General features: G+C 38.2%; 1 protein-coding gene across 3 annotated transcripts in view; it reads right to left on the bottom strand.

Moving 5' to 3' along the window:
- Positions 1-14,984, bottom strand: part of TNKS (tankyrase) — a 143,765-nt gene that overhangs the window by 95,657 nt on the left and 33,124 nt on the right. For all 3 annotated transcript variants that reach the window (XM_075030055.1, XM_075030065.1, XM_075030075.1), the window contains exon 3: positions 13,009-13,104. In XM_075030055.1, coding sequence (XP_074886156.1) covers positions 13,009-13,104 — 96 coding nt within the window. The remainder of the gene's footprint in view (positions 1-13,008; positions 13,105-14,984) is intronic.

The following is a 14,984-nucleotide window of genomic DNA, read 5'->3' as shown; positions in this document are numbered from 1 at the left end:
ACCATCACATTAAAGACATGCTCTCCACAGCTCAGAAATTTTAACTTAAATTTTTTAAGAGAAAAAACCCACCCGTGTTCTTTTGTCCATGAAGACAATAAAAAAAGAAAATGCAAAACAATGGGTCTGCCTGCTTACTACTCTGATGGGAAATACTGCTTTGACCTGCTTTATTCCTCTCTACCCACATATTACGCTTCTCCTAAAATAACTGCATGCAGAAAAAAAAAAACCACTTTAAACAAGTAACGCATTTTATTTTATAAAATCTGGAACAAGGCTTTGTCTACTCAAAAGATGCAGACTACAGCCACTGGCCTCAAGTCACCCATAGTACCCCAGAGCAGAACAGCACCCTGTGAGACCTTCATTGGAATGGCCTCCATCTTCACTCCACAGATGGTGAACATTGTGGCCCTGCTTCAGCAAGCAACATTTAAATGTCTGAATAAACCCCAACTTAACCCCAGATCTTTCCTAGAGCGGCTCAGCATCTGGCAGGATTGAACCCTAAGGACATATGCAAAAGGAAATTAGCAATTTCAATTTAAATGCTAATACTTATTCTTCCTAGTGAAAATTGAATTATAACAAGTGATCTCTCATCACACAGAGACAGCCTTGATTGTTATTTAATGATCACAACAAATAGAAAGCATGAAATTAAGCTAATAAATCTTCTGTTGAGCCTGAAATTTTCAGCAAACAAAAGTACTCAAAGTTTTCAAAAACAGTTCAGCCTGATTTTCCTCATCTTAAACTAAACTTTCCATGTTCTTCAGTCACAGATCCACATACTGGCACCACACAATTAAATTTAAAAACTGCAACGCCCAGCTACTTGAAAAATTTTTTAGTGCTACCTAAACTATCTAAAATACAACATATTCTATGAAATTCAAGTGCATGCATCAGCATTATTCACCACAGGATCTGTTTGCTTTTCAGTGATAAATTAAGAAATAAGACAAACACTATGGAAGCAGTTTTTTCTCCTTTCTTACTCCAGCCTCCTTGGAGAATATAAATACAGTTTGGTTTGTTTGGGTTTTAGCATATCTAAGCTCTGTTCTAAGTGAAGATAAGTTGAGGATGATTTTTGTTTGACAATTAAATAATTTTGACAATTAAATAATTAAGTTAATAGTTGCTTAAAAAAATAGTCATTGAGACTGCTTCCCCCGCTCCAGAAAAGGGAAAGATGAAGCAAACACAAGCTCATAAGACTCCAAATCCTGGGACTTCTGAGTCTTAGCAGTCAACACTTACATTATTTGTGATAGCTTGAATGAATTAGTCACGACTGAAATGGCTACCCAGTTTAGTAGAAACTTACTGGTTTATTCAGAAACTTATAACAGTAAAACATCCATTCACTGAGAAGCATCCATCTTAGAAGCCTCTTCATGCACCAATGGAAAACAACACTTTTGACAGTAACTTTAACTATGTAAAAACAATACTGTCATTGCCTAACACATGAGAATTGCCTCATTTTTGTTGATAATATAAACATATGTGTACATTCGCATGAGAATTAAAATGCTCCCCACACACTACACCCCCAGTATAAAACAACATAAACTTTCTCCAGAATAAAAAAGCATGTGTAAAATACAACAGAAGCAATGCTGTTCTGTTGCAATCTTATATGCAGTATATGCTTTAAGTAGAGATATATGCACCAATCGTCCACATTCAGACTCCAGATGGTGCTATAGTCAACTGCAGAGGGACATCTGGACTATTTCTAGAAAGAAAACTGAGTCTCTTACAGGTTCAACCTATTCTTTGCAGCCAGTCCAATAAGGAAGAGGTTACAGGTATTTGCTTTAGATTACCTTCCTCCCCTTCCCTTCACAATTTACTGCCCCTTCAACAGAACAAGTCGAGTGGATGGCCTCAACGTTTGGATACCAGGCTCATGTCAAGGCACTGAAGATGCACCACATCAAACCTGTGGCACTTGGCCTGTCAATACAGGCCAGTTGAAGTGATGGTGTAAGTTACGTGATACTAAGTACAAGCTTTTTATATCTCCTCATTCATCTCTGGAAAGATTTGTACAGCACAACAAAGAACTAACCCATGGCCACATAAAATGTAAACTGCATCTGAGGCTGCTGAGTCAGATCACCTCATCAAGTCAGGTCAATTCCATTTCCATTACATATTTCTACAATTATAAAAGTCCCCTATGCCCTGAAACTCATTTCAAAAGACTTCAAGGTAGGTGGTCTAAGCTCAGAAGTACAGGAAAGCAAAACAAGCTGCATCCAAGAAATATTACTCTTATCAATATACTAATTGTAGACAGAGCTGGTAGCAATTCTGATAGCTGCTAGGCAACTAAAGGTTATTTAACTATGATTTAAAGACTAGTTTCCATTGTAATTCTGCCAACTTTGAATCCTTCAGGCTGAAATTCTTCTTGCCTATCTCAATCTAATTTTTAAAACTATCCTAAAAAGAGTTGCACCACATCTACAAGACAAAGAGTGTTCATGCTGTCCACAAAACTCATACATAATGCTTTGTGTATTTGAACAGAATACAGAACCTCTTCTAACCTCTTTAAGAAGAAACTTTAACATCTGGGTATTTCAGAGCAGAAACTTGAAACATGACAGAACACTTGGGTCATCCAAAGTTAGAAGAAATGCCTAGTATGGCCAGTCTGAAAAATCCAAGCTCATCTGTCTAAACTGTAGGTTGCTGAAGACTGCAGCTTGGATTACACAGATAGGCGGAAAGTGAGAAGACACCTAGGCAAATGAGGGACAGGAGTAAAGGAGAATGCTGGGCAAAGTCTGAAAACGGTGATGCTAGAGGGGTCTGTCTATATTAAAACACATTCCCCTCCAATATCTGGTTGACTTCCCATGCATGCTAAACTCAACTTGCATGTATGGGCATTCTGCTTTGATCATACCACACCTTCCCTCTCACAGGATCCCTGACTCACCCTCTGCATTCAGTATATGAATAAGGACGGCATAAACAAACTAAATCTTATCTGCAGGACACCTGCTTTATTTACTGCATAAATGGGAAAGCACGTAGGAACTGTCGGAAGCAACAAATGCTGCATTGTCCAGTGCACATCCCCGTTCAGTTTATGATCGGGCATCCTAGGGTGAAATGGGATATCTGAGACAAACACGTGTTGTGCTTCAAACCCTGCTATGAGAATGGCAGCATCAGCAAAAGGGCAAGACAAAACTTGAGGCATGGAAGTTTCAAAGAACTGCAAATAAATCCACAGATGACTTTCACAACCTTAAGTATATAATATAATATATATAATTTTCAAACATATTGTTAAAAATGGATTTCCTACTACATGAGAACAATCACCATCTCAAATCTTAGGTTAATGAAGCCGCAGGGACTTGAGAACTACCACAATGGTTTTCAAAGAAATAAGTTACACAAGCAACAGGTGAAGACATTTTTAAATAAATTTGTACAAAAATTCTTTTAGTCATTTAATGCCTCATAACGTAATAATGGAAGCAAAAAGCGATTTTATTTCTCCTTTCTAGACATTGCCCTAAAAACACTTGATCATTTACATTAATAAAATATAACTCAGGAACCCAAGTCCCTTTAAATTTCAGGAGTATTAACTACTTTTTTAAAGTCTTATCCTTGAACTTAAATCACATCTAGCGCATATGTAGTAAAGTTAAAGGGGAAAAATGCTTCTGACCCAGCCAGGTGCCCTGCGCCGTAGAGAACACGGGATGTGCCCTGTGCCTGTTACCTGGCAAGGCGGGAACACTTCTCAGCTGGCAAAAACAAGCCAGCTCTCACGAGTACAAAACTGGTGCAGCCACTGTGTACAGAAAGAGTGCCCAACACAGCCACAGCACTCAGTAGCAATGTGACCAAACCAAGAGCTTTTGTAAGGACTTATGTTCAGCTCTTTTTCACTTTGAAAGAACTGGAAGAAACCTTCCCCTAAGCTGACATATCCCCACCAATCAGAACAATTTATGGATTTACTTTTAGCAATATTACTAAATTCGGTATATACACATAGCAAATCTTCCTTAAATGCATACTGTCAAGTTCGACCAAGCTTCTTACTAGAAGGCCTCAGCTGAGTAAGGGCTTGCAAGCAGGGCATCAGAACCATGCTTCTTACTGAGATTATTCTAGCATGACCTTTCAAGCCACATGCACCTGGCTAGGTTAGTCATTTTAAAAGAAACAAATTATTTAAAATAAAATAATTCCAAAATTTGCATTCTTCCTCAAACTCCAAAACAGGTCCTGTGGAAATGAAGTAAGGAAAAATAAGAAGTGACTGGCATAAAAGAGGGAGGTTGGAGAGCTACAACAATTAATAATCCAAAACATAATACAATCTCTACGTGGTATTAAAATTCTTTTGAAATCTGGGCATTTATTTAACACTCAAAGGAGTTATTTTGCTAGCTCAAGACAACAAGAATAGAATTCATACCGGAAACTGTCTGGGAACATGTAGGTGAGGGAAGGAAGAGAAGAATGGGATATAGAGCCAGGATGCTAGCCGGACAGAGGACCTGAAGTGGTCGTGGATTCTGGATGAAGAATTTAGAAGACAACCAGGATTAGGAGACAGGAAAAACAAACAAACAAAAAACCACAAAACCAAAAAAACCACACACACAACGAAAAACCAAACCTAGAGGCCTAGTAAGAGGCAGGCTGAAGGATGGAATTCTCAAGTAAGGGGTGTACATATGCACGCATGTGAATGTGTTGGCAGGAAGTGGGGACCAAGATAAGAAGCTTAAGAAGGACAAGCCAGGGTCCTGGAACTGGGACCAGAAATTGAATAGCATTGGGCATGAGCTGGTATCACCAAGTTTAGAAAGAATGGGGAAAACAGCTTATTACTTTTATACTACCTTTTATAACAGTGCTTCCTTGTCTGGGAGGCAGTGAAGCAACACATGAGTCACTTCAAACTTACGTGCTTTATGGCAGGATGCAATGAATCTTTACTCAGTTGCTAACAGAGATGAACTAGAATAGCAAAAAACAAACCACTGTTCTTCAGCATGTTAGAATGATGCTCCAGACCATGTGGAAATACTGGTCAGAATCAAGAAAAAAAACCTGTTTCAAAGGAAATATTTAGCTGCCTTATCCACAGATGCAACCTTTTTTTTTCCCCTGTCTTGCACCTCTCACTCTTGCTCTCAACTTTTGCAGCAAACGAAGCAGAAGCCATACAGACAACACTACTTCACTGTGCAGTCCTGATTCCTCCCCAGTGCACAGCCATGTGTCCTGCTGAATGAGGCAGTGGGGAACAGTAAGCAGTCTCGTAAGCAGTCTGTGTCCTAATATATGCATAAAAAGGTAAAATTAAGATTGTCTGCCTCTCCCACTTCCTAGTCAGTATATTTTCCTTATGCAACATTGACACTCTTTCAGATTCATCTGTTCAGCCTGGAAAAAATTGTCTTAAATGTTTTGTCCACACATTCACAGACTCTACAGATTTCACAGTTGAGTGGCTCATCACTTTCAAAATTTAAACGTGGCTTCACCTTCAGAAGAAAACAGTCCAAGTATGAAAGACTGCTCTTGAAGTTACAGTCCAAGAGATAAAAGCAATGGGAGCTTTTGTTTGTAGGAATTATCTAGCTAGCTAAAAATTTTTTTCAAGAAAGTTCTATGGTTGCTTATAGACTAGATTACATATTAGAATCAAAGACAGTATACAAAAACTACATTAAAATAGTTACAACTGCAGCATGGCTATCCTACTTACAAACAGAACAAAACAAATGAGTTACATAACATTCTCCACCCACTCATTTCTTACCACTGCACCCTGGCTTACTATTGCATGCAGTATACAGTGTGAAAAGGCCATTTTGGTGCAACAATCCAGAAAAGTTATCCATGGACACTGGAAAAGTGTAGTGCAGATCAAAGTAGTATTTGGTGTCAGGACTGGCAAAAATTGCTATTAATAGCAAGAAGTGTACAACATAGACTATGCTAAAACCACCAACAAACAAATCCTAACCTTCACAACAAACAAAATTATCTAATCCACATTTAGAGAAGAAGAAAAAATTTCAATGACATATAAGATTGGTCAGTGCTCAAGGCAAGGAAACAAAAAGATGAGTGCTCTGATGCATTATGGAAATAGAAATGCTTCTTACACATTTCTGCTGTTATTTTTCCTAGGGCAGCATGGAAAATACATTTTGGGTTCTTTACTTAGAAGGTTTAGAGATCTTATTTGTTATTCTGTCCTATTTGGATAACAACAAATCTTAGGAAGAAAAGCTTCTTTTGAGTTTGATGTTGTTAAATTTCAGTGTGTAGTATAGGCTAAATAAATTTGTGTACATCATATTTCTGAAAGCTTTCAAAGCATCCAAAACTCTATACAATAGCAGAGCTGAGAATCAGAGAGCTGAAAGACTGCACTGAGGTGCTTCGTGAAAGCTTTGAAAAGATAATTTTTTCCTTTGACAAGTTAAGAGTTTGATTCCATTCAAAGAGCTCTTACTAAATAATCCTAAATGGGTATCATGGTAAAAAGGAAAGCTGAAAGAGTGAAAAACCTGGCAAAGGGGATGGTGTAAATCAAACCTATACTTTTCATAAAAGCACCAATCTTGAATCCCACAGTGCCCCTTCTTATTTGACTGCCTGCACAACAGGCTACAGACATTTAACTCCTTGCCTAAATATAGGATACGAACAAGAAGGAAAAGTCATCTGATCTAGCTTAGACAGCCACATTCCAAAGAAGCCAGTTCAAGACACACAACTAAGTTTAAACAAAAGATGAGGATGATAGTGCTTGTCTAAAATGGGGAGCAGGGGGAAAGAGAAGAGAAGCTCTCATTATCCTAAAACTAAGCCCTATGAAACAAGAGCATCCAGAGCTAAAGTTATACTAGGAAGAAATCCAAGCACATTAAGGCATGGAAACGGACAACTGAGGCAGCGAAACATACAGACTGGCTCATGTAAATCCTTGCACAAGTCCTTCAGTAAGAGATTAAAGAAATTATGTAGTCATGGAATCAAAACCAAAGTACTTCCAAGGATCAGACACTTAAAAGCAGGAGTAACTTGTTTCCTTTACGATAAAACACACTGGAACTTGTGTTAAAATCATCCACCACATTGAAGGAAACATTTAAATTATTCAATTAGCAGAAAAAAATGAAGAAATTAGAAGGACCTAAGACAAACTGAGAGAATGGGCAATAAAATGGGTAGACCAAAGGAGTACTGACGAATTAAAACAATAAGCACTGCATGCATAATATAAATCATCTGGAATTATACTGGAATCTAAGCCACAAACTTCAGAATTCAGAATTCCTTTAGAGGCTCCCATAATACATTTAGCTCTTCTGCAATCACAGAGGTAATAAAACCCAAACTTAGCCTGAATAAAACCTGGAATAAAAAAAAGCCATGAAAGCTATTAAATCATCACTACAGAAGTCAACTGGATGTTATACCAGAGCACAGTTCTCAAATCAAGATATGCCATCTTGAAATAATAATGCAGTGCTGGGAAGCAGAAAGAGAACTGGCGATAGCGGCAGTGCCACCAAAGTGCAACTTCATTTTCACTGAAGCGGAACTTTGTATGTAGACAGTCTAAAGAACAAGGACTGCTGCTCTTGAAGAGGAAACAGCAGAAGCACACACAAAGTATGGCATGGCATCTAGAAGAACGAAAGGACTTTTTCTTCCTCTTTCCTCTCATTGTGAAAACAAAGAAATGAGAAATAAAACTGAAATGTGACCATGCCAGAACTGAGAAAGGAAGGCATTTCACTCCTGGCCAGCCAAGTAACCTGTGCACTTCCTTCAAAGCGGAAAATGGGAACTAGACCACGCACTAATTGAGATTATTTTTTTTTAATTATATATTTACAAAAATAACAAGATAGTCACAGTTATAATATTCTCTAAAAACAGAAGACAAGATTTATATATCCATATGGTTAAGAGCTTCTAGATGAGGGCCATCCAAAATGGTAGACTTTACGTGGCACAAGTATGTTTTGCCCACATCTTTCCAAAGACTGGAAGAGTAATGCCCCAGCTGATAATCCTTATAATCCTCCAGAAAGTAGATGTAAAGCATCACCACGGACTCCAAATGTAAAAGTATCACATGACATCCATACCAGTGAACTAGAACAGATGGCTTGTTTCCTCCTGAGAAGGCCTTGACAAAAATGAGGAGAGTAGACCTACCTGAATGCTAAACAAATAGCAATCACAAAAACATACATTCAAAGCACAAACAAGTGCTGGAAAAGGCCATTCAGACCTCTTGCTTCAAGACATATGCCAACAGCCTATGTGAAATAAGGTGTAAGTTTTCTGCAGGGCAAAGATATTCCTCGACTGCTGGGTTTCTTGCACTTTTCTCTAAAGCAGCAGACCCCAGTGTCACCACCAGAAAGGACAGTGACCCAGATAAATGGATGGCCCAAACCATTCTAGCAGCACCTGCCCTCCTGACCATTAAAGCACTTTTCCTTTTGCATTGATGTTTATTATACTGTTTCTTAAAGACAGAAACTACAGCTTGTCCAAATGATCTAATTTCAGAGCACACTATTAGAATTAGATCAGTAAAAGGAAAGGGAGAGGAGGTTGGCACCTCCCAAAATAAAGTGCTAGTGTCCATCCAGAATGCCTTCAAAATCCTAAGAGTACCTGAAAGGAAATACCATCAACCCAGAAGGAAAAAGTTTGGGATATGAGATGGTCAAGCTGTAAAGGTGCCACAGTAAAAATAAAACTAACCCAAACTAAAAGAGTTTCTTCTCTTCCTGCTAATTTTAAAATGGATGAGTTGCACCTAGGATCCATTTTCCATTCTTTAAAGTTCAGTAAACTTTTTGTAGTGAAATACCAGATTTCTCCCTTTCTTGGAGGCAAATTGTGCATAGATGGCAGTTCACTTTAAAAAATTTATGCAAATATATTTCAATAAATGGACTATGCTCCCCACTTAAATTAAAAAGTTGATATGACAAATAGATGAAAACATGAATCCTCATTAACGCCTCTGGTAACCTTAGCCTAGCTGTACTTTCACTCATCAAGCTATCCTTCACATCCAAAAAACAAAGTGAGAAATGCTCAATAGGACCTAAGCACTTTGTTTGTAAAAGACATTATTTCCATAGTAAGTAGGAAGATCAGAGTCTTGTTTAACTTTGAAAATCTATTCTATTAACAGACATTATTTCGTACCCAAGAAATCTTCCTTTAATCTGTAGATGCAGGATTTCCAACTTTTTTTCGTTTTGACCTGTTTCAAGGGAGTAACTCTTGAAACCAGCCAAAACCAACTCTGCAAAACAGTGGCATGGAACAGTCAAGAACATATTATCCAATCAAAGTGCCTTCAGGTCCTGCTAACAGCTTTGGAAACTGCTCAAGTACAAAGGACGACCATTCATGTAGAGAAAGCATTTCCAAATAGCAGATAATATGGGGAAGTGGCAAAAAAGCATCACTGTGTAAAAATCAAAATAAATCATTCCCATAAATCATTCACAATATTGTTCGCTCTTCATATACTGTACAGAAAACATATAAAAGGATATTAATGTTTAAAGAGGCAATAAGCAGAGTAAGAGAATAATGAAGACTAATATGACTTGTAGTGCAAAAGCTCCCAAAGGCCCTGTTCTGGATGGGAGTCCCACAGTGCTATGTATGGCAGCAAAGATGAGTCCCCATCTCAGAAACCACACACCCAAAGGCAATTAAACTAAAATAAAATTAACTAGGATATTAATCTGATATGTGTAACAGCTCTGGTTTTCAAATGCGATATGTTTTTGGAGTCTGTACTACCACTTCAGCCTAGAGAAGAGGAGGATTACAATCCTTTTCTGACAACCTGATTCAGGAACAGTAAGGGATGCTGAGGAAGAAGAAACAAAAAAATATTCACCCTCTCAATCATGAAGTGCTTGGCTCACACAAATGCTGCTTATCCTGCAGAAGTGGAAAAAAGACTGCTTTCCCATTTAAGCAGTAAATAGCAGATAACCCAATTATACAGCCTTTTTTTTTTTTGCCCCTCCCCCCCCCTTTTTTAAAGAAGCTGAAACTGGATGTTTAATTTCTATAGAATTCACTTTAATCTACAAAGAAATTTTCAAAGTCCGTTTCCATCAAAATATTAGCCTTTCATTTGCATTATGTATCCTTTATAAAACACACATTTTAAGATAATGTTGCAAGAAAATGGCTGGAAGTCATCCCAGAAACCATTGCCTTATATACCCTTTCTGTAATTCAGGAGAAGATACTATACATTATTGTAGACTGGGAGACAGAAAAGAACAAATCATTGTGGATTCAGCATTTGCTGCCAGAACACCAGAAATGCTTTTTACGCAGCAGGAATGTTCCTTTTAAAACACATACAGAACTCTTTGACAAATTGAAAAGATTTAATCAATTACCAACAAGTTTTCTGTTCACTTTTGCTAAGTCAAAGGTGGAAATCAAAGAGAGATTATAATCATAGTTCATTCACAAAGTGATTAACATCAGTGCATGAACTTATGCAAATACTTGCTCAAAAAAGTAGTAAGAGGAACCTCGTTCTCCAATCAATACAGCAGCAATGTGCAAAAGTCTATTATATTCATAGACTGATAGAAAAAGGAACCCAAAATAATGTCATGAGAACAGCCTTGACATGCATGCTGTTTAAAGATGCAAATACAGTAACAATTACAGATTGTGCTTTCAGGATCACTCCACTTTCAAAAGCTTTAAATATGAGCATTTCTAAAATCCCACCATTCAACATTAAATAGTGAAAATTAAGTTAATACATCCTACTCATCCTTAATCCAGTAATACCTTTAAGTTCTGATGCACCTAATTGCAAAGCATTGCTGTAGCTAAAGATTATCCCAAGCCAGCCAGATCCTAAGAAATCCCTTAAGCCCCCTTATTCCAGAGGGATGAAGCAAGACCTGAAGGTAACAACATATAAAAATGCATAAGAAAGTAGCAGCCTAATAGAGATACTAGAAAGCAGGGCAGCATCCAGAAAAATTAAGCCCTTAATAGAAAGTTTCCATTTAAATGGCATCCAGTGTCAGCTTTTTCAGTTATTGTGCATCATACAGCAGCTACAGCCAGATTCAAACCCTCTTTACACAGCTTAGAGCTCAGGTGCACAGCATAGAGAGAGCCCAGTGTAGCCAAGAGCCACCTTGAGGACAAAGCTGATAAAAACAAAAGCTGATTTTCTTGCTAGGAAGAATAAACACATACAAAAATTATGTCTTTTTATGAACAATAAAAGACCTAAATAGAAGCAGAAGTGGCTCTGTGCATGTGTGTTTATACACACAACCTTGTAACATCCATTGGTGGCAGAAGCTTGCAGTTACTGGATGCTCATGTGCGAGGCATTAGACGTGAGGCCAGGGACACAGGGTGCTTGCTGCACTCGACAGGACTTTCTCAAAAGACTGCTTCTAATCCTTCTACACTTGTTTGCTATGACACATGGCCCTCTCCACTGCCTAAAGCACAAGGTGACGATCTAGTGCCCAGAGAACTCAGTGGAGCACACATGAAGTCACCATCATAGACCTTTCTAAGTCTTCTACTATCCTCTGAAGTTGATCTTTGAGCATAGCTTGAAGACCAGCTCGGAGCCTGGAACCCCCAAACTGTATCAAGTTCCCCACAACTAATGCCAAATATCCAGTAACACCTTTGAGGTACCTTGACTCCCTGGTGCCCTTTCCATCCTCAGCATCCGTACAACTGTACCCATTAACAGTCGAAAGTCAGATTAACCTGCTTAGCACAGCTAACGTTAGTGTTAACACTGCAGGAACGTGTTTAAATTTGACACTGAGTAATTAAACTAAATCGTATGTGTTTAAAGTGCACCGTTCCAAAGGCATTCTCAAATCACTGCAGAGCTGTAGATAATTATGTATAGTAGTCAGCACACTGGAAAAAGATGAGGAAATGTTCCTGACAAAGTGAAGGGAGCTGGTGTGCTCTGAACATAATCTGAAGAATGAATACGGGTGTTGCATAGCACATAACCTATAAATTAAGCTGTCAATAAAAAGAGAGAGAGAATAGGGGAAATAAAGGCAAAAGAAAAAACCCAGCTATTTCTTCAAATGAAGCGCAGCTGCTGAACCCCATTCTATAAATCTAATTGTATATATTTTAAAATCCAAGATTACTTTGTTCTAAACATTATTTCCTAGATGTCAAAATCAGCACAGAGGACCATGTATTTCTTGATACAGATTTGACAGGCTATTATATTATACTTTTAATGGTTACTGGTATGCCATAACAGTTAATTTATTAAAAAAAAAAAACCCAAAGCTGTGTAAAAATGAAGTTCTATCTGTATTTTCATGAAACATACTGTTTGGCAGCTAACAGTCCCTAAAAAGGAAAAAAACTGGTGGGTGAGAAAGAGTTCTACCTAAAATGACTAATGAGGAAGAGGAAGGAAAAGGTAGCATGTGAATCTGCAGCAAAATATAATGTAACTATTGATCTCTGCAATCAGTAGCAGGTACTCTTTCAGATCACAGGTACTTTTATAGTTATACAAACGTCCTTGCTGGCTCAACAGTGAAGGTCTTAAAACAATTGACCTGATTTGTTTTCTTCATTTTTTTGCAGGGGTTGGGGGGTCCCATTCAATCTGTATATTGGGTAGCAATTAAAAAGAAAAAAACACAGAAACACAGTGAATAATGAATGATGTTATAACAGAAAATTACAGCATTGGCATAAGTAGAATAAGCAAACCTATAACAGCACAGCAGAATAACAACAGTTACATCAATATGAAATCTGGTAAAAGACAGTTTTAAAATGCTCTTACACAACAGAAAAACCAAAAAAGGCAGAAGGGTCTTATGATGCTGAACTTATACACACAAAATGAACTACAGGTAACACTGCTAAGAGATGCATGCATCTTACCTGTAAGTACAGCTTTTGCTGAAGGATCTGCCAGATCCAGCGCAGATTTCCCGTCGGTGTTACGAATGTTTGGATCAGCTCCGTGCTGCAGCAGCACTGTGCAGGGAAAGCAGAAACAGTATCTTACCTCTGGTATACACAGATCATTTACTGTTAAGTGTCTCGTCGGCATGATGTAGGCATAAAAACACATTGCACAATTTTTTTTGTTTTTCCTTCTGGTTCCCCCCCCCCCCCCTCTTGTTTTTTTTGTGTGTGTGTGTTAAGCACTGCAGCAAAGGATCTTCCTCAGAGTAAGGCTAAGTTGGCAAGTTAAGACATAGTAAGATCACATGACTTTGCATGATAAACATGAACCCCGAATCTCTTGCAATACTCAGTTTTGGGTTCCTCCTGACAGCTAGCTGGGAAGCTGTGCATTCACTGACTCACACTGGGAAATCTGCTGTGGAACCTGCTCCTGCCTTTACTACCACTACTGCCGCTTGTTACCACTCCTGTTCCTTTTCCTGCCGAATATCCCAAGTCACCCCGCCTCTGTAAATCACTAATACTCCAGCCTTTCAGTGGCTCCTCACTTGCACACAAAATCTTAACCACAGCATACTGGCTTGCCTTCAAGAAGTGTAACAAATAGAGTAAGATGTTCAGAGACTATTATTCTCACTGCTATTTTTTCCCTGCTAAGCCTTTTAACACAAAAATTCAAGTACATAAAAATACTTAGAATGCAATATGAAACCATATGGCTAGGAAGGCATTGATACAGTAAATTATCATCTGGAAAAGCTCATTAAAAAAAAAAAGAAAACACTATTTCACCTGTAAACTCTTTTGATCAGAAACAACATAGTAACAATGCAATTCAGGCCACCCCCTCTCAAGATCGAGGCATTTTCTACAGAATTGGAAAACAAAGCCCACAGCAACGTTAGAGGTCTGACACAAAAGGGCCTCAATTCTTCATTTTCCCAAATGTCGTGCAAAATAAGCACAACATATTACAAATTCAGAGCAACAGATACATGTTCACTTTGCACAAATGTGAATAACAGGACAGGGTACAGGGGTGCAGAGACTCAATGTCAAGGAGACAAATAATAAAAACCAGAAAACATTCATGGTTGCTCATGTAACCATGTCTGTTGAGATACAGCTGGACTGAAGGAGTCAAGACAAAGAAATACTTGCACTTGTAACTAAGGGTATAGAAACACTTAATGGACAGAATTCTCCAGGAAAAAACATAACCCAATCCAGAACAAAAGTAATTACCAGTATTATATTACATGTTATCACTTTAAACAGCAAGAGGCTTTTCAGGGATAAACTTTTTTCTAAATTAAAATTTGAACTGGTAGTATTGTTTATATTCAAACCTCTTTTCTTATACAAGTCTGACTTTAAATGCTTTTAACATTGCCAAATTTAATGTATTTCAGCTATGCTACATGCTTGCCCTAAGCTGAATTTTTGCCGAAGTCTGGTGCTTTAATAAATTGACTTATTTTCTGCTTTGCCAAGAAGGTGCAGTTGTCTCATGTTTTTGAAAGAAGACTCAAGTAGACAGATTGGGCTTTTCCTAGTAGGTTTTTTGTTTGCTGGTGTGTTGGTTTTTTTTCCCCTATGCCAAGATGAAGACACCAAAATGGAAAAAAACCAACCAACCAACCAACAAAACAGCTAGCATGTGCTCACAGAAGCTTGTTAAGATCTGGCACCTACGTTTCTGAAGATGCCCACCTATGCCATACATGCTACCACCCCCCTTAGAGATCTTACTCACGGACAGGTTTGACTCTGAGCCAGCCTCACAAGCCAGTCCGGCACACTCCAGCAGGAAGTGGTGAACAGGACTTTTTGCAGATTTTTTTTAAACACAGTAGGCAGTACAGAAAGCAAGTCTGGAGAGACACACTCAGTAGTCCTGTCTCTATTCTCTTGGACCCTGCTAGTAAATCTATATTCCAACAGAG

Source organism: Buteo buteo, chromosome 1 (genome assembly GCF_964188355.1).
Source record: "Buteo buteo chromosome 1, bButBut1.hap1.1, whole genome shotgun sequence".
NCBI classification, from domain to species: Eukaryota; Metazoa; Chordata; class Aves; order Accipitriformes; family Accipitridae; genus Buteo; species Buteo buteo.
Note: the sequence above shows the minus strand (reverse complement) of the source record. Positions and strands in the feature narration are given on the sequence as shown.